The sequence below is a fragment of the Barbus barbus genome, assembly GCF_936440315.1.
Source record: "Barbus barbus genome assembly, chromosome: 33".
In the NCBI taxonomy this organism is placed as follows: domain Eukaryota; kingdom Metazoa; phylum Chordata; class Actinopteri; order Cypriniformes; family Cyprinidae; genus Barbus; species Barbus barbus.
The window spans coordinates 14,057,120-14,081,164 of record NC_136761.1 but is presented as its reverse complement, the minus strand read 5'-3'; the positions used below and the strand labels follow the sequence as shown (position 1 = coordinate 14,081,164).

At 37.5% G+C, this 24,045-nt stretch overlaps 4 protein-coding genes across 6 annotated transcripts; 3 read left to right on the top strand and 1 right to left on the bottom strand.

Moving 5' to 3' along the window:
• The first annotated feature begins 581 nt into the window (after positions 1-581).
• Positions 582-2,301, top strand: LOC306853387 (macrophage migration inhibitory factor-like). Its single transcript, XM_079390747.1, has 3 exons — positions 582-835; positions 1,781-1,953; positions 2,168-2,301. The coding sequence occupies exons 1-3, from the start codon at positions 728-730 to the stop codon at positions 2,232-2,234; spliced, it is 348 nt and encodes a 115-aa protein (XP_079246873.1). The 5' UTR covers positions 582-727; the 3' UTR covers positions 2,235-2,301.
• Positions 2,194-4,335, bottom strand: LOC306853386 (selenoprotein H-like). The gene is made up of 5 exons (XM_079390746.1): positions 4,285-4,335; positions 3,837-3,963; positions 3,527-3,669; positions 3,268-3,391; positions 2,194-3,175 (listed from the first exon to the last, which is right to left on the bottom strand). The coding sequence occupies exons 1-4, from the start codon at positions 4,304-4,306 to the stop codon at positions 3,288-3,290; spliced, it is 396 nt and encodes a 131-aa protein (XP_079246872.1). The 5' UTR covers positions 4,307-4,335; the 3' UTR covers positions 2,194-3,175; positions 3,268-3,287.
• A 1,609-nt stretch (positions 4,336-5,944) lies between these two features.
• Positions 5,945-10,275, top strand: LOC306852970 (polyribonucleotide 5'-hydroxyl-kinase Clp1). Its single transcript, XM_079390105.1, has 6 exons — positions 5,945-6,246; positions 6,348-6,625; positions 6,715-6,822; positions 7,798-7,917; positions 8,020-8,157; positions 9,366-10,275. Exons 2-6 carry the CDS (start codon positions 6,350-6,352, stop codon positions 10,059-10,061), a joined length of 1,338 nt encoding a protein of 445 aa, XP_079246231.1. The 5' UTR covers positions 5,945-6,246; positions 6,348-6,349; the 3' UTR covers positions 10,062-10,275.
• A 320-nt stretch (positions 10,276-10,595) lies between these two features.
• LOC306852968 (palmitoyltransferase ZDHHC5-B) lies at positions 10,596-23,431 on the top strand. Of its 3 annotated transcripts, XM_079390101.1 has the most exons (13): positions 10,623-10,744; positions 12,175-13,436; positions 13,522-13,643; positions 14,631-14,788; positions 14,912-15,084; positions 15,184-15,286; positions 15,408-15,499; positions 15,592-15,706; positions 16,375-16,483; positions 17,509-17,615; positions 18,967-19,715; positions 19,870-20,054; positions 21,434-23,430. In XM_079390101.1, exons 2-12 carry the CDS (start codon positions 13,300-13,302, stop codon positions 20,051-20,053), a joined length of 2,049 nt encoding a protein of 682 aa, XP_079246227.1. In that variant the 5' UTR covers positions 10,623-10,744; positions 12,175-13,299; the 3' UTR covers position 20,054; positions 21,434-23,430. The 3 variants fall into 3 exon arrangements, with proteins under 3 accessions (XP_079246229.1, XP_079246227.1, XP_079246228.1); XM_079390103.1 differs by lacking the exon at positions 19,870-20,054 and having other exon boundaries at positions 10,596-10,713; positions 21,434-23,431; XM_079390102.1 differs by lacking the exon at positions 19,870-20,054 and having other exon boundaries at positions 21,434-23,431.
• The last annotated feature ends 614 nt before the right edge of the window (positions 23,432-24,045 follow it).

Below are 24,045 nucleotides of genomic sequence, written 5' to 3'. Positions count from 1 at the left end.
TAATTTTATTTTTTTATGCATTTAATGTATAATCATTTTCTCTTTTATTATAATTATAAAGGTGGGTTTCAATTTAATCTTGTAATTATGGCATTTTTAATGTCAAGTACTTGGTGACTGTTGTAATATAAAAGATAATAATAATACTACTACTACTAATAATAATAATAATAATGTTGTTGTTGTTGTTGATGATGATGATGATGAAGAAAATGTTTTTCCTGGGGGCTCCCAATGTGAAATGTCTGCTGTGTTTTTCATTCCACTGGCATTTTTTAAATTATTTCTACAGTATTTCAATAGAACTTTACAGCTTTTTCTCAAGGTTGTTATTATTTATATTGTTGTATAATATTGTAGGCTACTTTACTGCATAATACTGTTTATTGAATAAAAAGAAAATGAATAAACAACAACATATATATATATATATACATTGTAATCAGTCACATGAAATTTAGGGAGCAGGTCTCTTTGGTTGTGCTTCTGCATCATGCATTTCTAGGGCCGCATGCGCCAGCCGAGCAACTGTGGTATGCTAACGGGTCTGCACTGTCAAATCTTTATTTGGGTCATATGGTGTTTTACGGTACCCCAGAAGAAGTACTAGCATCGCGGTTACTTACCTTGTTCAACCAGAGCTCACATCTGGATACATCCCGGAAGGTGTCTGATATCCTTCCACCGTGCACTATTCTGCAGAAAGAGCTGTCTCTCCATTGCAGTCATGCCGATGTTCGTGGTGAACACAAATGTTGCAAAGGACGAGGTTCCTGCTGAGCTGCTCTCGGAGGCCACGCAGGAGCTCGCCAAAGCGATGGGCAAACCCGCGCAGGTGAGCACTCTGCATTTATCACATTTCATACAAATCGTATGACTTTTTATATTAGCCTGCATAGAATATGGAGCTGTAAGTATAAATTAATCTCGATACAATGAAAAATACAAGAGACTTATTCTACAGTTATCCTTTTAGCTGTAGTTCAAGTCATGCTGAATTTTTCACAGTTTTAAACTGAAAGAGACCATGGCTGCATATATACATTATCATTATTTGTCTCGATTTAAGCTTGAAGTAGTGGTGGGAAGTCAGACTCATTTCCGTGAATCATGCTTTTCAACAAATCATTTCAAAGAACCAGTTCAAAAAAACGATTCAGTGATTCTTTTACGTCGTGACGCAATTACGTGACCGCGTTATCCCAGATCCCACGTGTGACATATTATATATACCTTGACTCTAAAACGTTCCAAAAGATCCATATACAGGCACATTTGCATTTTATCAAGTATTAAACTATTGCATTAATGTGTATTTCAGTTTAGTGTTTTGGAGCCATATTGATTCGTAAAAAACAAAGTCATTTAAAGCTTTTAATATACCAGGGCTTCTCAAATCTGGCCTACGAGATCCACTTTCCTGCAGAGTTTAGCTCTAACCCTAATCAAACAGACATGAGCATGCTGATCAATGTCTGCAGAATCATAAGAAAATCACAGGTAGGTGAGGTTGATCAGTGTTGGTGCTAAACTCTACAGAGCATTGGCCCTCCAGAGCAAGATTTGAGTAACCCTGTAATAAACCAAATTTGCATTACACCATACTAAAATTATATTTATTGTGAAAATTGTGTCTGTTAGTTGACTCGAGAACCGCTCGGAAAAACAACACAGTCAGATTTGAGAATAAATCTTTCAGATCTGAAAATATCCTGTTCAGAGGAACTGCATTATAAACTATTTACCCTTGCCTATGTCTTTTTCTATTGCTATGTGACAGTACATCGCCATACACATTGTCCCAGATCAGATGATGATGTTTGGGGGCAAAGGAGATCCATGCGCGCTCTGTTCTCTCACCAGCATCGGAAAGATTGGGGGTGCGCAAAATAAGCAATACTCCAAACTTCTTATGGGCTTGCTCAAAAAACACCTTGGAATTTCACCTGACAGGTAAATCCATACATTACAACTGACTACATTATTTTGCATTTACCTGAATATTTTACACAGATTAAGATTCAATTGGCAAATTTCTAATGAATTTCATTTGTTAATATGCATATGCATGCATAAATATTGAATAAGATATACTCTTCATATTGTTTTTTTTGCGTGTGTCAAATGCAGTTATCTTTATTTAGTAAAACCATGTATTGTTTTTCAGGATCTATATAAACTTTGTTGATATGGATGCAGCCAATGTGGCTTGGAACAGCACCACCTTTGGATAGAGTATGGATTTGTGACCTGATATAAGGCTGCAGTTTCTATTCCAGCTCTTTTCAGAGAAAAGCTTTTGAAAGCATAAAGCCATCAGTAAATTAAGTCTCAACACACAGCACTTACTGCTTACAGAAGACAACATCTTGCTTTGACAATAAAACTTTCTTTAAACTGTACTGAGGTGTTGAGTTTTTTGTTGTACGTGCCTCTTTAAAGCATAAATGTTTAGGAAATCATAATGCTGACAAAGGGATTATATTGGTTATGGCCTATAAAATTAAATATTAGATAACAGAAAAATCCAAAATTAAAGGAAGCCACAACATACTGGGCAAATAAAGTAGCTCAATATTAGACAAGGCAAAATGGTAAATTTGGAAGAAAAAAAAATTCTTCAATATCTTAATATTGAAGTCTTAATTTGTGTGCTAATACGCCTTCAGTCACACCAGGGTACAATACTGACCTGTTTCTGTACTTTGATTATATAACTAGCCTAGCAAAAACATAATTTTGAGAAATCAGCACAAAGAGGAAACGCATGCCTCAAAAGTAAGGTTACAAAAGGCACAGTGGTGAATTTATATACGTATGTATCTATATATAGAAAGAGAAATACCACAAATCTGTCTGAATTGATTTATATTTTAGCCAAAATATGTAACTATACCGTAGAATTAGCATTATAATAAAGCATATAAACGGTAAAAAAGTGATTTAACAAACATTAACAGTGAGTACAGAGACAGAAACTAGCAATGTAAAAATAGTCATGTCAAGAAAAGAACACGAACAAGAAAGACTTTAACAGTTTAACAGAAGAAACAAGGCAAAATCAATTATCCAGTCCGGAACAACAGAGCCGATCATCAGAAAACAGACGGGGAGATTTTCCCATTTGTCCATTTACATCATTATGCATCCAGTGTCCAGGAACAAAGATGACTGACTAGCGGGAGAAAATAAATTAAATTAATTGAATTTACTGCCATTTACAAAGCTATAATTTGTTAAAGACAAGTTAAGGAGCAACAGACTTACCTGTCTCCTTATAACCTCCACTAGCTCTTCAAGGCTTCCTTCAGAGCAGAAACCACTTCAGCGGGATCAGGAAACTTTAGTTTGCGTGGAGGACCCTTCTTAATGCCAGACCACAAAACAACCTCTGCTCAGGAAAAAGAAATTCAGAGGCAGCACATGTAAATAGACTAATTCTTTGGACAACCATAAAATGCAATCTTGTTACTCAATCATGCAGGCGTCTGAATACTGGTTGGGATTCTTTCCATGGCATTCTAACCTTTGTCTCCCTCCATCAGCGTGATCTCAAAGCTGTTCCGCCGAGGTTTCTGAGGATTGAGCACCACATGAAGTTCAGGGTGCGAAGCCGCAAGTGCCTCACGCACACCTTCAGCATTCCGCCCGTAGACCCGTCAGCTTTTGCTGTGAAAAAGTCAGAACATGATTCAAATACAAGTGTCACATATGTATTTAACTTTAGGGGTATTTTTACATATTTTTAATGTTATAAAATGGAAAAAAAGCATCTGTAAATAATTCACAAAAATTGTTACACAAACTGTGCATGAACATTTTCCATGTGTCCTCACCAATGCTCAATAACGACCCTTTGTCCTGTTTCTTCATCTTTTTTGTCAACTCCATCAAGCTTTTCTTTCTTCTCCTCCACTGCAGCTGCTTCTGCATCCACGTCCGTCTTACGCTTCCTACCACGACCTGCATATTAAAGCGCATCACAGATTTTCAGTTTTGCATATATAGGATGAGGGGATATTTATTTGGTTGTTTTTGCATTGAAAGGATTTTATAAAAGACATAGCTTCCTAATAATGAAATGAGATTGTAAGGCGTGACCTTACACAAGCAGCTCGACTCCCACTGGAGACACATTATGTAACAAATACGAAAACTCATAATACAACACGTGCAACATATTTATATATAAGGCTACTAAGGATATTTAATAATAACTATTTAACAGAAACTCATTCCGCTATAGACTACTACTACACGAAAGTTTCGAAACGTGTTACGCACCTGATTTGGCTCGAGTCGCCATTTCTGCAACACATAAGACGTCACGTGCAGAGAGTTTGGTGGGTTATGTTAAAAAAAAGTAAGTGAGACGGACACTGCCACCTTTTGGTGTGGAAAGTTTCTTGTCTGTAATGTGAATAAATATATAACAGTCTTCTCACGAAATGACCCAGTGCCTGTCAGCCAACAGCTCTGTTATGATTAGGTCATCTGTCCTGCAATAAAGGCACAAGTAGACATAGTTGCAAAGCTAAAAATCATCTTACCTGATCACTCACCTAACCAGTTTACCTTTTGTGTGTGTGTTTTTTGAATAGGACAGTAGATCACCTTAGGCTACAGTTCACAGTCAAATATACATTTTAATTCATTTACAGTGTTAAATACGGTGGGTAGTGAATTTGAACCAACAAATCCCAAATTAAGGTAAATTAATATGTATATAATTACAGATAAAGTAACTATAAAGTAAAGAAAAGTAACCGTTGACAGTACTCCATATATTTGATGAATATCAGCCAGTAAGTACAAGATAGAAATAGAATATTGAATAGAAAATATTCTATATAGAAGACCTAATTCCTTAAAAAATTCCTAATTCCTTCTTTTTCAGTGCATCATCACATGTTCATCCACTCCAACAAAATGTTGTAAATAGTGAGAGAAGACACTAGTTAAATACATAACACTTTCATTTTAAACAGCACATTATTCACTGTAAACATGTACTATGATATGCTACAGCAAAATTAATAAGAATGACCATTTTTATACACACATACGCTGACATGTCAAGAGAACATGGTGTGCGTGTTAAAATTATATTGATAATAATTAGCTTTTTATCATAGGCAGTAGAAATTATTGTGCACACCTAGAATCCCATCTTTCACCCTACTGCCTGTAGATCATAAATTAAAACTGATAATGTAGTTCCACTTAAATACAATTCAATTGAACAAAAAAAAAAAAAAAAATGAATATGAGCCACATGTACTGTTGTGCAAAGAGGAACAGGGGTTACAAACAAACAAACAAAATAAATACAAACGGGGAAAACTCAGTAATAAGAGTGTCAACATAACACATCCCATATTTTTAGATTATTTGTGTATATTACATTTAGTAAAAGCAGTCATATAGGTCAAAAATTCACAGATACAACTTTAGAGTTAAAACACATGTTGTACGGATCTTTTTTTAATTGAAGTATAACAAAAATATTACAAGTTTACAGAACAAACTGGCATACAATTTATATTCAAAGACATCAAATTAAAGAGGGGCTTAGACAGAATACAAATAATACAGAATACAAACAAAAGATAAAAAAAGATTTAAAAAAAAACAAGAAAGAAAAATCTTTTACCCAACCATATTAATAAATACAGATTAAACAGGGGATAACAAAAAATTATAATAGATTATATTTATCAAATAAATCTAACAAGATTCCAGCTTTTTTATTTTTTGCTTTTGACAAAGTTTTTGAATATTGTCTCAAATAATTCTTAAATACTATAAACCGGGGGGCGGATAAAAATCTACATTTGTGAATAAAATTCTTTGCTAACAAAAGTAAATTATTCCTCAAAAAAACTTTTTTACCAAGTTATTGTGAGGATCTTGGTCATTGGTCAATCACTGCATGACATCATCTACACGCGACACGACATCATCACTCACTGTGGTGTGGTAGTTTAACAGCGCGTCTCGCTGCTGTGAAGAAAAGAGGGATAATTTCCAAATAACGAGGCATAGTTGAAAGAGTGGATGTTTGGAAGAGTCTATGCATGTTACAGTATATTAAATAATATTATTTGCAAAGCCAGACCTCCTTCGATTTAATTATATTTAACAGGCTAACGTTAACAAGCTAATGCTACCTGAACTTATTTGACATAATCTAAATAAAACACGGTATTTGCCGAGATAAATCACAAAGGGGACGAATTCAAACAGGTATAGCACAATAATTTGTTATTTTTTCTCATCTGTAAGAATACAAGTACCTAGCTATGTAGCAGTTTTGAACATCCTAGTTCTCTATCTATCTATCACAGCCATGACTGCAGAAGCCTCAGAAAAGTCAGCGGAGGAGGGCATGAGCTCGTCGGGCAGTGCTGGGACCTCAGGTACGCGGTATGACCTGGAGAAAGAGACAGAACTGCGCTTTGAGGTCGAAGCAGGAGAACGAGTCCAGCTCGAGCTGTTGTCCGGTCTGGCAGAGGTGTTCGGATCCGAACTGAACCGAAATAAGAAGTACACTTTTGGGCCAGGCTCTAAGATTGCGGTGTTCACCTGGCAAGGCTGCAGTGTGTCGCTTTCAGGCAAGATGGAGGTGAGAAGGGTTAAAAATATGTCAGTGGATGTCTATAATGACATGGAATGCTAAATCAATTCAAACATGTTTTTACTCCATAAATATAGGTGGCTTATATCTCCAAAGATACACCCATGCTGCTGTATCTCAACACCCATGCAGCTCTAGAGCAGATGAGACGTCAGGCAGAGAAAGAGAATGAGAGAGGCCCTCGGGTATGTAAACAGACTTCTCAAACTATTTGTTTCTTAAATTTGGGGTTGATAAGAAAAAATATTTTTACTTAGCAAGTAGGGTTGCAAAAAAGTGTAAAATTTCCAGTAAATTTCAGAAACATTATTCAAGAAATTTTGGAAACGTTCCAGGATATTTTTTAATCTTACAGGAATTTTTGGAAATTTACTGTTTAATTTTGAAGTTTCTGGAAATTTAAAGGAAATTGTTCCACCCCTTTGCAAGCTTATTAGCAATTATGCATCAAATCGATCACAAATAACAGTAAGAAGTGAAGTGACATAACGGCCGAGTATGGTGCCCCGTACTCGGAATTCGTGCTCTGCATTTAACCCATCCAACGTGCACACACACAGCAGTGAACACACACCCAGAGCAGTGGGCAGCCATTTATGCTGCGGCGCCCAGGGAGCAGTTCGGTGCCTTGCTCAAGGGCACACGACACGACATCAGTCGTGGTATTGAGGGTGGAGAGAGCGCTGGACATTCACTCACCTCCCACCTACAATCCCTGCCGGCCCGAGACTCGAACCCGCAACCTTTGGATTACAAGTCTGACTCTCTATCCATTAGGCCACGACTTCCCCGATTCTATTTCAAATAAATGCTGTTCTTTTAAACTTTATATTCATCAAAAAAAAAATCACACTTTCCACAACTGTTTTGAACATTGCTTAAAACAAAGCAGCATATTAAGATGATTTCTCAAGGATGTGACACGGAAGACTGGCTTGTAAAAATTCAGCTTTGCCATCACAGGAATATATTACATTTTAAGACAGAAAACTTATTTTAAATTGTGATAATATTTCACAATATTAATATAATATACATGCAGCCATAAGATAATAAGCATAAGATAATTAAACATTAAAGATGTCTTACCAACTCCTTATGAACTTTTGAATAATAATGTATATCTAATATAAGAAATTAAACATGTTTTGTTGTCATAGGTAATGGTTGTCGGACCAACTGATGTGGGAAAGTCAACAGTATGTCGAGTGTTGCTGAACTATGCTGTACGACTGGGAAGAAGGCCTACGCTTGTAGAACTGGATGTCGGCCAGAGCAACGTAAGTAAATGATGCCTGAACGATCAATGCAACATCTGTTAAACATTACAGGCTTGTGAGAAATTAAGCGTTATATGCATGTTTAATTGTTCTTGTATGTAGGTCTCTGTGCCTGGAACTATGTCAGCTCTGTGCATCGAGCGTCCTGCTGATGTAGAAGAAGGCTTCTCTGTGCAGGCTCCGCTTGTATTTCACTTTGGCTCTACCACACCAGGAACAAACATCAAACTTTACAACAAGGTAATGACAAAATTGCACTTAAGGGAGTGTTGTCTTTACACTTCAGTGATATACTGAGCATTGGCCCATAAATTATTAGAACAGATTGAGCTTGGCACAAAATAGAAAGTTCCAAACTATCCTGGCACTGTTTAATCAATAATAACAAGGAGAAGATGCATTAATCTTTCTCTTAATGCAACTATAGTCTTGTTCTTGTTCTTCTGAAGTTGTTAACACAAAAACAATAGTCTATTTCTGTAGCAGTAACTGAAGGAGAAGTAGTACTCACCAGTTGCATGATGACATGGCAATGATGAATCATCTTTTGAATTTTTTAAATCATTGCACAACAGTATTGGTATTTCTAGAGTGAAAGTGTTTACGCTTACCTCATGTATGTTCCTGGTTCTTGGTCCATCAGTGCATGTTATTCTAAATTTAAAAATGCTCATCTTATTGTCTTTTTTTAATGAATAGCATGTACTTACTGTATTTAATGTTACAAACTGCTTAACATAGTATTATTAACTCTTTTAATGTTACCATTTCTGTTTTTTTGTGGTCAAACCTGCAATATTTTTGGGCCACTTAAAGACAAAATAGTGCTTTCCTCATTTTTTTTCCTGTCATATACTGTGAGATTGTAATGTACTGCCATTCAAACGTTTGGGGTCAGTATGATTTTTTCTTTTTAAAGAAATAATACTTTTATTCAGCAAGGATGCATTAAATTGATCAAAACTGACACTGAGGACTAACACTGTTGTGTCAATTTCAAATAAATGTTACTTTTTTGAACTTTCAATTCAGAGAATCCAGAAAAAAAGTGTCATGGTTTCCTCTAAAATATTAAGCAGCACAACTTTTTTCAACATTGATAATAATAATAAATGTTTATTGAGCACTGAATTATCATATAAGAATGAGTCTCAAACATAGACTGCTAAAAATTCAGCTTTGCCATCACATGAATAAATATTTTATTAATAGTAATTTTAATTTGTAATAATATTTCACTGTCTTTTTTGTTGTTGTTGTTTTTTTACAATTATGCAGCCTTGATGAGCCTAAGAGACTTCTTTTGAACAACAGTGTATGTTAGATTACAGATGTAACATGAGTTGTGAATGCTGTTTCATGTTGACTTTAAGTTGGTTCAGTATGCATCATCCAGACATATTAATAAAATGTGTAATAATGAGTCTCTTTTTTTTTTTGGTGTGTAGCTGACTTCCAGCCTTGCAGAAGTGTTTTCCCAGCGCTGTGAGGTGAACCGCAGGGCTAGTGTGGGTGGATGTATAATCAACACCTGTGGCTGGGTCAAAGGTTCAGGCTACCAGGCTCTGGTCCACTGCGCTTCAGCTTTCCAGGTGGATGTTGTTATAGTCCTGGACCAGGAGCGTCTCTATAATGAGCTTAAACGTGACCTGCCACACTTTGTACGTGTCGTCCTTCTACCAAAGTCCGGCGGCGTGGTGGAGCGCTCCAAGGACTGTCGACGAGAGTCACGGGACGAAAAGATCCGGGAATACTTCTACGGCTTCCGTGGAACTTCATTTTACCCTCATGCTTTTGATGTGCGCTTTTCAGATGTGCGTATTTACAAGATCGGTGCACCCTCAATTCCAGACTCCTGTCTCCCTCTGGGTATGTCCCAGGACGACACCCAGCTCAAACTCGTCCCAGTCAGCCCTGGCAGGGATTTAACCCACCATGTGCTGAGTGTGAGTTCGGTGGATGATGATGCTGAGGTGGGTGAAGGACAGAGCAGAGGGATTCTAGAGAGTCCCGTGTGTGGCTTCATAGTTGTGACAGGAGTGGACACACAAGCTCAGGTGATGACGGTACTCTCACCAGCGCCCAGACCACTGCCTCGACACACTCTGCTCATCATGGACATTCGTTTCATCGACCTTAAATAGAAGCATATAAGTTTAGCAGAGATCTCTACTCAAAAGGGACACCATCTTATCACATTTGTTAAGTTCTTACAGAATATTTATAGCTGTGTTTAAAAGGCAAATTTTTATTATGTACATAAGTAAAAGCTTCTGTATTTTTAAAAAATAAATTCAATTGCATTTTCATCTGTCCTTCTGAACAAACAATAAAACAAACCGAAACCCTTTTGACTACAAGTTATTCTGCATGCCATTTTTTTCTTTCAAAGACATTACTTTCTTTGAGCAAACAAATTGAGCAATTAATTATTTTGGCATGCTATATATTGTGTAGACAAGAATCTCTTCCGGATCTTTTCCTGCTTGTCATATACCGGTGTCCTTAAACGATGCTGGGGCCGAAGAAGAAGGTGATGATGCCTTGTTAAGGGTTTTATTTTTGGCTTATCAGACTGCATCGGATAAACGACTTGGGGAGTTTTCAGCCCCGGGTGTACACAGATCAAAAGCCGTTTCCCAGGCCGTAGAAAGACACGGAGATTAAGGGAGAGAGAGGATAAAGAGAGCTGAAGCTCCTCTACCATCAGATAATACCGCTGCCCCGGGCCGGGATGCAGAAGAGAAACCGAGTTTCCAAATCGCAGGATGTGTGAATAAACGCCAGCCATTTAAAGTACGTAAACATTCGGGATATCCAACACTGAGTGAGTATATACAAGTTGAAGATATTCATGATAGATGTGTTGTTTGTTTAAGTGCGTTTAGACCGGTCGCTGTTTGTTTTTGTTCTGTTTCGACATCGGATCGATATGCCCGCATTTGAGCTTCCTTCAGTGGACGCTCTAACGACTGGAGTCTGAGGATTAATTTTGCGGCCTAGTTAAACGGAACGCAGAACAAGAAGCGAAAAGTTAAATGATCGTATTTTGGTGTGGTTTCTACGTTAATTGTGCTAACGTTACTACTTAATATGCATTCTTCTTGTGTTTTCTAATCCAAACGGTCTTGTTTTACTGTGTAACGTAGTGTTTTGGAGGATTATATTAGCTAGAAAGATAAGCTAACCAAAACGGGACACAATCGTAGTGTTTTTGTCTCAGATTTTGCTATTTTTTGTCTGAAATTGTTTGTTTTGATATATATGTAACATATGGACTCAATTAACCCGTTTGGTATTTGTTTTTGCTGTACTGTATTACTGTGTCACCTAATGAGTTGCCTACCTAGACAGCATTTTTGGGCATTATCGTTTTATTCAGATGTGTGCAGTCCACATATGGTGCCGTGAAATACCGCTGTTATCTATGTAGATAGCCAGCTCACAATATTTTAAATATTGATTATATTTTTTTCTCAAAATGCACTGCAGTCATCTATATAGTAAACTGGACCTGACTTACAAATAACACAGCTAGCATTTGTCGTTGACAATAAAAACAAAACAAAAAACAACATAATATATAGTCACTTTTGTAAGACTATTAAATTGTTCAAATGACTGTTGTGGGTCAGTGACATTCTAGTATAATTTTACAGCTTGTTATTGATTATGTGGTCCAATCAGATATCATCTGACATCCATCATCCAGTTCATTATTGATTAAAAGTTGATGGTCGGATATGAACATGTTTATGAATTAATCAAATATGTATATAATTCCCATGTGAAGTGAATTTTTCAGGTTAGTACTGTGAATGAAGAGAGCAGGAGTAGCTACAAGAAAAGAAGATTATGAGTGGTGTAGTAAGGCTTGTGTATGCCAGACTCAAGGTCACTGCGTGGTCAGTGTGACAGCAGTCCCAAGGACAAAAAGGGGATTGTAAAGGGGGGATGGGGTTGAACTGTATACACAAAACTTGGTGGAGAATACAGGAAAAAAAGAGGCACACCCTTTCCTGGTGAGTCAGAAGTTGTGACACAGGGCAGCAAACACGCGTGATCAGGTTTCAACACGATGTGTGTGTACACAGATGTAGGTTTCACAATTCATTGCTTTATGTTTATGTTTCGCCTGGTTCATGTGATCATTCGTATGATATGGGCTGCTTGGAACTGGTTTGGAGAACTTGAAGAATGTGTAAGATCAAGTCATGAGTTAATATTTACGTGTGTAATTATCTTCTCTTCTTATAGATACCGGCGCAGACCTGTTAAGGAATCAGAAGGGAGGAGGGCGGCATTTTAGACTCATCAATCTCATCCTTGTGAGGACGAAGGGCCTCATGGGACGCTATGCAGGGTTAAAATGGTTTTGCACGCTCATGAGTTACCACAACCAGGAGTTTTCAACCCCGGACGCATACAGATCGCGTGCAGTTGCGATGGTGGACACGCACTGTGGTGTGGGCATACATTTTTCGCATATGGACGTCTGAAAAACAACTTATCATGTGGATATCTGCACTTGCAAGATTCATGTGACTTTGCAAATTGTGTTTTTCTGCTCACTTTTCGGCCAGTTTTTCTCTCATCAAAGTGTGAGCATAGATCACCTCAGAGTGGAGAATGAGTTCTCATTTAGGGCACAAGACATCAAGAGCTCTGTTTCATATTTTGTACTCGTAATTACGGTCTTTTCTTAGACGGACCGTTCCAGAGGGAATCCAGACTCCATTGACACTGTAGAAAGAGAGTCATATTTTTTGTCTTGTAGTTTCTTTTTTTTTCCTCATACTTTTTGTTTCACTGTATACCTCCCATCAAAACTGTTTTTTTTTCCCCTTTCTGTTGTCTGACGTCATGCTCACATGCACTCATCTGCTGTGATGCTTTGAGAGATATGAGATTGGTCTCTGAGCGAGTACTGTATGAATGCTTGAACTCAAGTTGCTGCTTCCTTTGAGCTCTTTTTGGTGTAACATGGGGCTTACCGGAGATTTGCACTAAAAGAGCTTTGCTGTCACTTGTTTTTCCTTTTATTGACCAAATCTTGTTACATTCAAGCCATATGAACTTATTTTTTAATGAAACTAGAGCTATTTTTCTATTACAGTAAAGTCATAGTATCGCATATTAAGTGTATATGAATTTAGTCTATTTTTTATGTATCAGCACAGACGTATACAAAAAGACATCTGCACTTTTTTATGTTAACGTTTGTTTTTTTTGGGGGGGGAAATGCACCTTGATTTATGAGAACATAATCAGTTTCACTAAATTTATTATTATGGCCATGGCTACACACCATCCTCACTCAGGTGGGAGACGAGTTTCCTTCTCTCTCTGACGCCTGTTCCCCAGTTTTTTTGACGCCTCCAAATGCCTGTGGGTCTCAGTGTGGGCAGGGCTCTCGGAGACCCCTCCCCATCCCGCCCATTCCGCCCCAGTCGCTATGTGCCTGTGTCCGCAGCAACCGCCTTCCTTGTGGGGGCTACAACGCTGTTTCTTTGTTTCACGTGAGTAGAGCCTGAATACATTAAAACAGAAATCAAATATATTAGCAATAGTGTAAGTGTAATAATGTGAGGCATCTCTGTGCAGATGTCCGTGGCTGTCCGAGCGGTTCTCCTCCTCCATTCCGTTCTATAATGCTGTGGTCTTCCTCTTCACACTGGCCAATTTCTGTATGGCCACATTCATGGACCCCGGCATCTTTCCTAGAGGTACACACTTATGTTTTTATGCAGTTTACATTGGGAAACCGTGAGTAAATCCTACTTAGTTTTGTGAAGGGAGATATTTTTCACCCCAATCCTTATACACAATCTTAAAGATTGTGAAATTATTTTACTGATAATTAATTCATTTTCCTCTGATAGATCTATATCAGTATCTATATTATATTAAGATACTAATAGCAGTTACCATAGTTATTACCATACCCAAAAAGTGTTTTATTATTAATTAAAATGCTGTCAAATTATTAATCGCGATTAATCGCATCCAAAAGAAAAGTTTTTGTTTACATTATGTATGTGTACTGTGTATATTTAGTATGTATGTATAAATACACAAATACACTATATATTTTGAAAATATTTACATGTGTATATACATATGTTTATATTCTTATATTTTATATTATATATATAAATATATTTAATATATAAACATAACATTTTTCTTAAACATACATGCATGAGTTTGTATTTATATATACATAATTAATGTACACCGTATACACGCATATATTATGTAAACAAAAACTTTTATTTTGGATGCGATTAATCATTTGACAACACTAATACTAACAAATGTACACTTCTGTTCAAAACTTTTTTTAAAGAAATTAATACTTTTATTCAGCAAGGACACAATAATGGACTTTACAGTAATTTCGATCAAATTAATGCATCCTTGATGAGCGCAAGAGACTTCTTTTGAAAACATTGCAAATTTTACAGACCCCAAACTTTTGATCAGTAGCATATTTTACAAATAAATGTTTTTGCATATAAAAATATTCATTAAAATAAACATTACTTTCACGTGTCATAAATATAATATAACAGAAACCTCAGTAGTCCTCAAATTAGGCTTAATTTTTTAAATGCTAAATATTCTTTTCTTATATTTTTGTGGTGATTTTGTGGTGAAATATAATGTGGACGCTGAAAACAGCAGTTTTCATGAGATTGCATGTTTTGCAGCTGAAGAAGATGAGGACAAAGAGGATGATTTCCGGGCTCCACTTTATAAGACGGTGGAGGTGAGGGGCATTCAGGTGCGGATGAAGTGGTGCTCCACATGTCGCTTTTACAGACCACCGCGCTGTTCACACTGCTCGGTGTGTGACAACTGTGTGGAGGTACATGCACATTGATCACAGGTTCACACTAAACAAACTCTTAAGCGTTTCGATTTAAGTCTTGACTTTTTTTTTTTGTTTTTTATCGTCTAAACACATGTATGCATGTGTGTTTGTGTTTAGGCGTTTGACCATCACTGCCCATGGGTGAACAACTGCATTGGGAGGCGGAATTATCGTTATTTCTTTCTGTTCCTCCTCTCGCTCACTATTCACATTATGGATGTGTTTGGCTTCAGTCTGCTGTACATCCTCCATCACACTAAACAACTGGACCAGGTCCACTCTGGAGTCACGTATCCTTTACGTACATAACGTACTGATATATGCATGTAATCTCATAAACGCACATCAACCTCTTCATTGTTCTTTGGTATCCTTAACGCACTACTCAGTATGGCGGTGATGTGTGTAGCTGGTTTGTTTTTTGTCCCGGTCGCAGGACTCACTGGGTTCCACCTTGTCCTTGTTGCCAGAGGGAGAACAACTAACGAACAGGTGTGTGTGCTCTCGGGTGTGTCCCTTATCCACATTGTGTATGTTTGGTCAAACAGAATGATGTTATTTTTCTGCCTGATTTCTAAGGGTGTGTTCTCAAATTTTTTCTCTTCACCCTCAGGTGACTGGGAAGTTCAGAAGTGGCGTTAACCCCTTCACAAACGGTTGCTTAAAAAATATTGCACACGTGCTGTGTAGTTCACAGGCTCCCAGGTTCATGAATCTTACTACCTTACAAATAAAGATGTGTTTTGCAGATTGTGTTGGATTTAAAGTTCTAATTTTATATGCACGTTTTTGTACAGGTATCTTGGTCGCTTGCGAAAGCCTCGTTCTGTTCAGATCCAGCCACCATTTCTGCGGCCCCCTCTATCTGAAGCCCAACTAGCAGCTAAAGTTCTGGATAATGGCATCCAACAGGTGCAAACACGTTGTCATACACTTTGTTTTTTATGCTAACAGCCATGATTGGCAGCGGCAGTGCTTTCCAAATGGAGTAGGATTGCAATTCTATTCTTTTTAATTTTGTACGGTAAATTGATTTGATAATATAATAGATAAACAATAATATATATTAAAGCATGCTATGTTAATGCTTGAGTGCATTTTACAATGTTTTAGAGGTGTAATGTGTGCTGCTGATCTAGGCTGCGTTTCCCAAAAGCATCGTAAGCCTAAGTAGATTGTAGAAGCATTGCCACCAATGGTCTCTACGATCAACTTAGCTTTACGATGCTTTTGAGAAACGTAGCCTTGGGCTGGTAACTGAAAGGTTGTAGGCTGTATAATGAATGCTATATTAATTTATATTATTAAAGTATTTATTATGAATGTTATCTGTATCTGTTGTAGCTTAATAACAAATATTCACATTGGTTATAATACTCAAGATCAGTTGAACTTTTCTAATATTTGTCATGGTCTTGTTTTGTCCATGTAGAGAGATGAAATGAGTTAACTTTCTTTTGAAAGTTGTTGACATATATGTGAAAGATCTCAGATAAGAGTAGGTTTGTAAAATCCCTTTAGATGAGTAGGCTATTTTTGTTAAGAGTTGCTGTGTGTGTGTGTGTGTGCGCGCACTTCAGTCTAAAAGTAGTTTGGAGATAATGGAGAGTCAGTCCACTGATGCTGATCCCCCTCCACCACCTAAACCAGAGCACAGATACCCTGGGCTGCCTCACACACAAAATGAAGGTTAGTGCATACACAGACGTTTTATAACTGTCAGATCATTTATAGCATCACTACAGCATTTTTTGGCTATTATGAAGCATATTAATACCAAGATCTGTGTCTTAAATGGAATCAGAACAGTTTTTTCAACTTTTGTTTTATGTTATCATAGATGCAAACTTTTCACCTTTCAGTGACAACTCAATTTTTTGACATGAAAATAGGTCACCTATGAGATTTGCTTAGATCCAATGAAAAAAAAAAAAGAATTAATGGGGGAGGGGTCTTGCAAGGGGGTCTTTTGATCTTACAAGGTTAGTCATCTAATTTTTGTTTTCTTCAAGACTGGTCATAACTTTAAATTCAGTTATGAAAAAGTAGATTGGTCTTATTTGCTTGGCAGCTGTTAGTTGGTCAAATTAGTTCTTAAGACGTGGTGGGTAAGTTGATGCAACTGGCATCTGGTTGATTCAATAAATTTTGCATAGTATTTTCTTTACTTTTTACTTCAAATCTATGTCTAAAAAGGATAGTATTTTATGTATTTGAGGTCTGAGATGTGAGAACGGTGAAGAGAGAGGGCAAACATTTAGCATTTTAGGTCAGCATAGCCATCTAATCAGCCAATATTGTCTTAAATAGCCCGCATAGCACTTTATCTTATAGCATGGGATTTTGACCAAATATATTCAATCTTGATTTTTGTAAAATGTTGCAACAAGATGTAAATTTTTTTGTGAAAAATTACAGTTTTGGATATACAAGGTAATAAAAAATATTTAAAAACACTTTAAAGTAACTACAAATGAGCATGTAAAGCAAATATCTCTAAAAGAAATTCCGTGTAGATGCGCCCCCAATCCATGCAATGTTCTCACCTTTTTTCCTGCTTACCTTTTTGCATCTCTGGTTAATTGTGTATTTTGTTTCTAATGTACTATGCTTTAATTTTTTCATTTTATAATTTTTAAAAGGAATTTTTAATCTACATGAGCCATATAAATATTTAACTTTTATAACGGTTTTGTATCTTTTCTTCCATTCAGAGTGCAGCTTGCTGACTGAGGCTCCACCCACACCTTCATTATATAAATACAGGCCGGCCTACAGCAGTCCAGGAAAAAACCACACGGCCTCAACACATTCCAGCAAGGTAAATCTAAGTGCAGTGAAAATGTATTTTTTGTTTGTTTGTTTGATACAACCATGACCTACTGCACTTGAGGTTTGCATTGCATTTTTTTTCTTTCGTTTTTTTTGTTTATGTTAATGAATTGAATCCTTTTCTTTTATTATTTTTCTTGAATATCTGAAATCACTGGCAGTCAGTGAACGAGTAAGTTTAGATGTGAGTTATCCATTGTTATGGTGTTTCGTCATTTTGACTCTGCAGTTGTTGCGTTGATTCAAGCTGGACTCTCTCCTGTTGCTGTTTTCCTCTCGTTCTAAAGCATAACTTGAATCCTTTCCTTTCCTTCATCCATTCTGTAAAAATCGCATGAATTTAGTGTCAAATCCTCCTTGATGTTTTAAGCATAATTTATGTGCATTCATGCGTTCCTACAGAGCCCCTAAGGGGACATGGTGATGGGAGAAAATATGAGAAAAATGGTTTAAAGGCTTTTGTGTTCATTCACAAAACTTTTGAATTTGATCGCAAAGTGTTTGCATTTTCTCACAAAGGTTTTGCACTCCAGTGAGAAACTTTGCGCTCACTTGCAATGCTTTTGCATTCCCTCAAGAAACTTTTGAGTTTCCTTGCAAAACTGTTGCAATCGTTCACTAAACTTTCCAGTTTTTGGAGGTTTGTCAGGTAAGGGGGAAAATAGTTTTTAGAAACTAAAAAATCTTTTGTGTCCCCAGAGACACTTTACATTTGCTTGCGTATAAATATATGGTTTGTTCCATTCTGAAAGGCTCATCCCTATGCCCTAATAATATTTATCCTCCAGAGTTACAGCTTCAAAAGGAGGAAAGGGACCAGAAAACTGTTCCTTGGAATGCACTTCTGTATCATCTTGCAGAGCTAATTAAGGAAGCGCCATAGTCGCACAATTAAACCTGTGCAAAGAATGATGGGGGCAAAAGTTCCATCAGTTGTACCCTTCGAAATCCTTCGTTCAGCAGGGCCCTTTTTAAATGGCCAGTTTTGAGCTCTTTGGATTGGAACTACTCTCCAATATGGCGGCCATGAGTGTTCTCACTCCGAAGAGCCCTTCGGAGGTGGATTTATCCCATTTGGAACGCAGTGATGGTTTTGATAGTGTTTCCATGATAATTTTTGCGAGCAAACACAAAAGGTGAATGCAGAAACATTGAAATATAATTTATCCTCCAATCTCATATTTTGTCCATCACCATGTCCCCTTAGGAACTCTGTACGTCTCTTTATACGGTGTGGTTTGTTCAAACTTTCAGTTGTGTGCCATCTTTCATGTCTTTGGTGATGCTTCAGCTCCTGGGAACGTTTGGAGTACCGTTTCTGTCTTTCTTTTTCCTCTCAGATGAGTCGAGGGAACAGTATGACCGAGTCTCCCTCTGTCCCCGTCACCACTGGGCAGCCCAGCTACCGCTCAGACCCCAGCTTGTCAAGCCGAGGGGGTGCAGGGTGCCGTGGGGGAGGGGAGGGAGGTAGAGCAGGCTCGGGGGGCCTGGGTGGGGCCTCTGCGTTTGGTGGGCGATCTTACCCTTCTTTTACCGACACACTACTCCAGTCAGCAGCAGCCTCTTGCTCCTCAAGCCTTCGCTCTGCCCATACGGCCCACAATGCCCTCGGGCCCCTCATCTCTGAGGGTACGACCTCCACTAGCTACAAGAGTTTAGCCAATCAGACACGCAACGGCAGCTTGTCGTACGAAAGTCTGCTGACGCCCTCCGAAAGCCCGGAGTTTGAGTCTGCTGCTCACGAGCTGTCCCCGCCCAGACCACACCCTCCGCACTCTCTTAGCACAGCACCAGGGGCCCCGTCTATTTTGGGGTACACATCCCCTTTCCTGTCTGCTCAGCAGAGGGAGGGCTCTCTCCAGGCCTGCCCTGCCCCCCTAAGACCCTCCCCCAACAGAGCTTTCCTGCGCCCAACAAGTTCACCCCCTTCTCGGGCTCCGCCCCTTTCTCCTCGCGCTCGCTCATTGGGCTCCCCTCCTCCTGGCCCCGCCCCTGGCCATACACCTCTGGGCAAATCACTGTCCTATGGAGGTGGTGCCGAATTACAGCACCGCCCCTCTAGCTCAGGGGGCGGGACTCCGATGCCGAAGTGAGTAATGCCTGCAGATTTTAGCCGTCTCATTTTTCCCCCCTCAGAAAAACCTGCACGCCTGTGTGTGTGTGTGATGGTCAAGTAGAACATTGAGATCCAGTGTTCGTGTTTGTATTCATTTGGTTTGGTCTCTCTTCTTCTCTTTGTTCAGTAACACTGTCTCTTTCTTCCTGCAACCCATGGCCACGCTACTGTCCCTCGAATTTCTGTACACACCCTCCATCTTTCTCTGTCCTTTCTCCTTCTCTGTTCTCTTTCTTTACGTTCGCCTGCTCTCTTCTGCCCTCCCCTCCTCCTGCCTTGTGGCCATAAGGATGACTCTGTCTCTTTGCTAAGGTTCGTTTCATTTTGCTTATGTAATTTTAATGTCTTAAAAGTCAACATGAAACTGAAGTATACATTATTTTCATTGTATTCCTGATTTTATATTGGTGCACATGGAAAAAAAAGTTAGGAAGTTAAGACAAATGTTTTTTTCCGTTAAAAAAAGAAAAAGAAAAAAAAACAACCTGAAACTATTTCTATTTATAATTGCCAAGGCGGGGTGGATTATTTATTATGTTAACCAATATACTAATACCTATATAACCATTGTTTTAGGCTACTGTTATAGCTCAAATATTCTTTATAAAATCTTAATGTGGTATTTTCATTATATAGTGTGCTGCAGTGATGGTAGACCAACCTGTAAGTTAGTGTCACTCTTGGGTCCCTTGGGGGGGAAAAGAGCAAAAAAGAATTTTGTAGTTTTAAAACATCTGAAGTAAAAAGTTACAGTAACTGTAGCTAAATGGTTGCATTCAACATTCGACAACTGTTTCAGTCCTCTTTAAAAAAAAAAACAAAAAAAAAATTCCTGAAAGTTAGAATAGTTTGCAAGATTCATGATTATACACAAGTCTGTAAATCAAACAAGTGAGTAGATAGGTCTACCTATCCAGTGTTAAGACATGTAATGTCCCCGACAACCTCTGTAAGCAACATTTTCAAGACAAGTGAAAGCTTAAAAAAATAACAAGGGGTTGTTTTATGTCATAGAATACAATATAAAACTATTTTGCAATTGGTATATTCTGTGAGGTATTGTACATTGCTGTGAATTTTGCTGATTTGTCTCCGAGATAATGTTAGCCAACTGGCTAACTGTATGCCATCTTTTTCTGGTCAAAGTGTGTTTATGGTTACATTTTATAGCTATATAATTTCCAGATGATTTCACTTTTTTATTGAATATATTTTTCCTATTAAAATGTTTATAAATACTGATATTAATCTAAAATACATTGCTAAAAATAACTATAATTTTTTAATACCATTGAACAGTTTTCCAATGCATTGAGGGAAAGTGAAACAGAAATTTAGAATTGGATTTTTGTAAAATGGTTGCATAAATAATAGAAAATGATATATTTGAAACAGAAAACATTGTCAAAATGATCTCAACAGTGAAACGGACTTTGAGTTTCCAAACATTTGCAGATAAAATCATTTCATAACATTATGGAATTAAAGTGGCTTGTGAATGTCGATTCATGTTGACTTTTAGTTTGCAAATGTCTTGCTTGGGTTGTCTGTTACATTTAATACATTTAACCCCTACAACACTTTCAATGCATCCAGAATGTTTTTGATTAAATGATTACCTTTTTTACATGCATCCTATTTAGGTTAACCTATTTCTATCTTTCTTTCTTTTTCCCCCACCAAACATTCAGCTCGACTATTAAACAAACCGTGGCCAATCATAACACCCACTCACACAAACCTGCAGGAGGGGTGAAGAAAGTGACTGGTGTTGGAGGAACGACCTATGAGATTTCAGTATGACTGACAAAAGAGAATCAGGATTCACTCGGCAGTTTTTGCCCTCTGAGCTTCAGTCGGATGGATGTAAAGCTGCTCAACCAAACATGCAAAAAAGCATATAAGACTACAAGGAGAAGTCGTAAGTGTTTGCCAGTCAAACTTCATCAGTCACTGTGGAGGACGTACACTGAGAACATGGACCAGTGAAGAAGAATCTTAGTGTTGTTGTTTTTTTTTCTGAATGTCAATATGGTGCACAAATCCCACATACTTTCTTAGTTATTTGAAGAATCATTTGGTACTTCAGTGTATTAACTAATGATTTATACGCAAGACTGTCTAATGATCAATGGACATTCAGCCTTAGTAGGCGGGACCATGTGAGACGCACTGATACCTCATTCAGAATGACGTCAACAGAAACCACAAGCCTCTCAGCAGTCAGCCAATAAGCATTTGAAACATTGGCTACAAAAATCACTGTTCAGTCTTGCATATTCCACAGCGCTCCGTTTCAAATCCTTAAAGAGACAGTTCACCAAAAATGAAAATTCTGTCATCGTTTAATACCCTTATGTCATTCCAAATCCATATTACTGACTTCCTTCTGTGGAACACAAAAGAAGATATTTTAATGAATGTTCAGGCTGCTCTTTTACAGACAATAGTGTCCACATACTTTCCAGCTCCAACAAAGACGATACAGTACAACTTCTGAAGTCTTCTAAAGCAGTGGTTCTCAACCACTATGGGGAAACTTCCAAGGGGGCTTCAAGATGACTTAAAATGGTTTAAAATAAGAAACTGAAATGTTGTAAAGTCATATGACAGCTGACAGATGCAAAATGCAACAGTTGTTGTGGCAAGTTTGAAAACGTTCATGTGTGCTGATCACACAACTTTCATTTTTGGGTGAACTATTTCTTTTTTTTTCTCCATTTATTATTTTATACAGGTACAGATGTATATTAGAAGTATAAAGTTTGATAAAGAAGATAGATAATATTAAGATGCAGGCATATATGATGTGCGATTGTTTGTTTTAGGTTGGATGGTGTTTGTCAGATTTATATCGCTGCATCAGCCAAAGAAACTCGGTCTGTTTGACAGATGGCACACTCGGCAAGTAGGAGTGAATGTATCTAAAGACACACAAGTTACTAGAGCACAAAATATTAAGCGAAAGATTATTTACATTAAGTATTGAAGATATCATATGCAAATTGTAACTTTGTGTCGGCGTGTCCACCAATCAAGAGCCATACTCTCTTGACAAATGGTTAGCCAATCACAAGAGTTTATTTATTTAGCCGGAGGAGGCCAGTGCAAGTACATGCTGGATGCACCATCATATAGATGTGGACAATGATTTTAAAATTTTGTTCTTTTATGTTGTTTTAACTTTTTTTTTTTTTTTTTTTTTACTGGACATTGGTTAAAATAAACAGCCAGAGTACAGTGATTGTCTCCTCATAGATATATAAGTTTGATTGTATTTGTCAATGTGAGAGAATGAGTGTGAAATTTAATTTGAACTTGCCTGACTTTTGTACAAGAGCACATTCCAACTATCCGTTTGGTTCAGATCAGAGGTTGTTCACGTCTTTTGTCTGCTTTTTTAGATCTGAGGACTGGTCAGTGTAAGATAAAAACCACTTATGCAGAGACACACAAGTTTTTTTTTTAATCTTTTGTCATTTCCACCATGGCCTTATGATGCCTTTTAACTGTTATCAAGGGTGTTTCAGTCTGAATAATTGGCTCTGAGAGATGACAGATAGAGGATGGTTGTTTTGGGTAAGAATGCAGACTCGTTTGACCCTTCTGTATTCCTTTAATGCCGCTGACTCTGAGTCACACGAGCAACACATTTTCAACAGAACAATAAACAACAGAATGAACACGCGCTGAGTTTCCTAATTTTTTATTTCAGTACTATTTTGTCCTGATGTGTCTTATAATCAGCGGCTGGTTCAAGAGTAAAGGAAACGTTCAGTACAGGCACCTGTTTCACTTATATCAAGCACCATCTGAAAACAAATCTCTTGTTCGCGAGAATTCAGCAGCAACTTGCAGTTCAAGTACTTTTGGGATTTGGTTAAGTACACATGGTAATCCTTTGGCAAAAGCCACTAAGGCTGATACAAATCTTCTAGTTCAGTATCTTTCTGAGGTCAAGGAATATGCAGATGGAAGCCTCAAAAAATAGACTAAAGGAAACTAAAAGTGAAAAACCCACTCTGAAGAAGCCGGAGGCACTGGTTTCAAATAGAGATATTTCTTTTCTGATTCTCTCAAAGCAAAGTCTTGTAGTATACTCTTAATTAAACTGATTGTGGGAGAAAAAAAAACATTATTCAGTGGTTATTTTATATGGAGGCCCAAAAACCTGCCTAATTTAAAAATAAATACATAAATGTAATAATAGAGAAATAAAGGAATATATTAAATTTACTTAGTAGTCCTATTTTTGTATTATTTTCTTCTAAAACTATTATTTTTATTTATTTGCATTCATTTA

Bases quoted from the DNA above. Each gene is read 5' to 3' on its own strand.
- LOC306853387 (XM_079390747.1), top strand. From the start codon at position 728: ATGCCGATGTTCGTGGTGAACACAAATGTTGCAAAGGACGAGGTTCCT. The intron at 836-1,780 runs GTGAGCACTCTG...GCTATGTGACAG, and splicing joins CGATGGGCAAACCCGCGCAG to TACATCGCCATACACATTGT. The intron at 1,954-2,167 runs GTAAATCCATAC...ATTGTTTTTCAG, and splicing joins CTTGGAATTTCACCTGACAG to GATCTATATAAACTTTGTTG.
- LOC306852970 (XM_079390105.1), top strand. From the start codon at position 6,350: ATGACTGCAGAAGCCTCAGAAAAGTCAGCGGAGGAGGGCATGAGCTCG. The intron at 6,823-7,797 runs GTATGTAAACAG...TTGTTGTCATAG, and splicing joins AGAATGAGAGAGGCCCTCGG to GTAATGGTTGTCGGACCAAC. The intron at 8,158-9,365 runs GTAATGACAAAA...TTTGGTGTGTAG, and splicing joins ACATCAAACTTTACAACAAG to CTGACTTCCAGCCTTGCAGA.
- LOC306852968 (XM_079390101.1), top strand. From the start codon at position 13,300: ATGCCTGTGGGTCTCAGTGTGGGCAGGGCTCTCGGAGACCCCTCCCCA. The intron at 13,644-14,630 runs GTACACACTTAT...CATGTTTTGCAG, and splicing joins CCCCGGCATCTTTCCTAGAG to CTGAAGAAGATGAGGACAAA. The intron at 17,616-18,966 runs GTAAATCTAAGT...TTTTCCTCTCAG, and splicing joins CCTCAACACATTCCAGCAAG to ATGAGTCGAGGGAACAGTAT.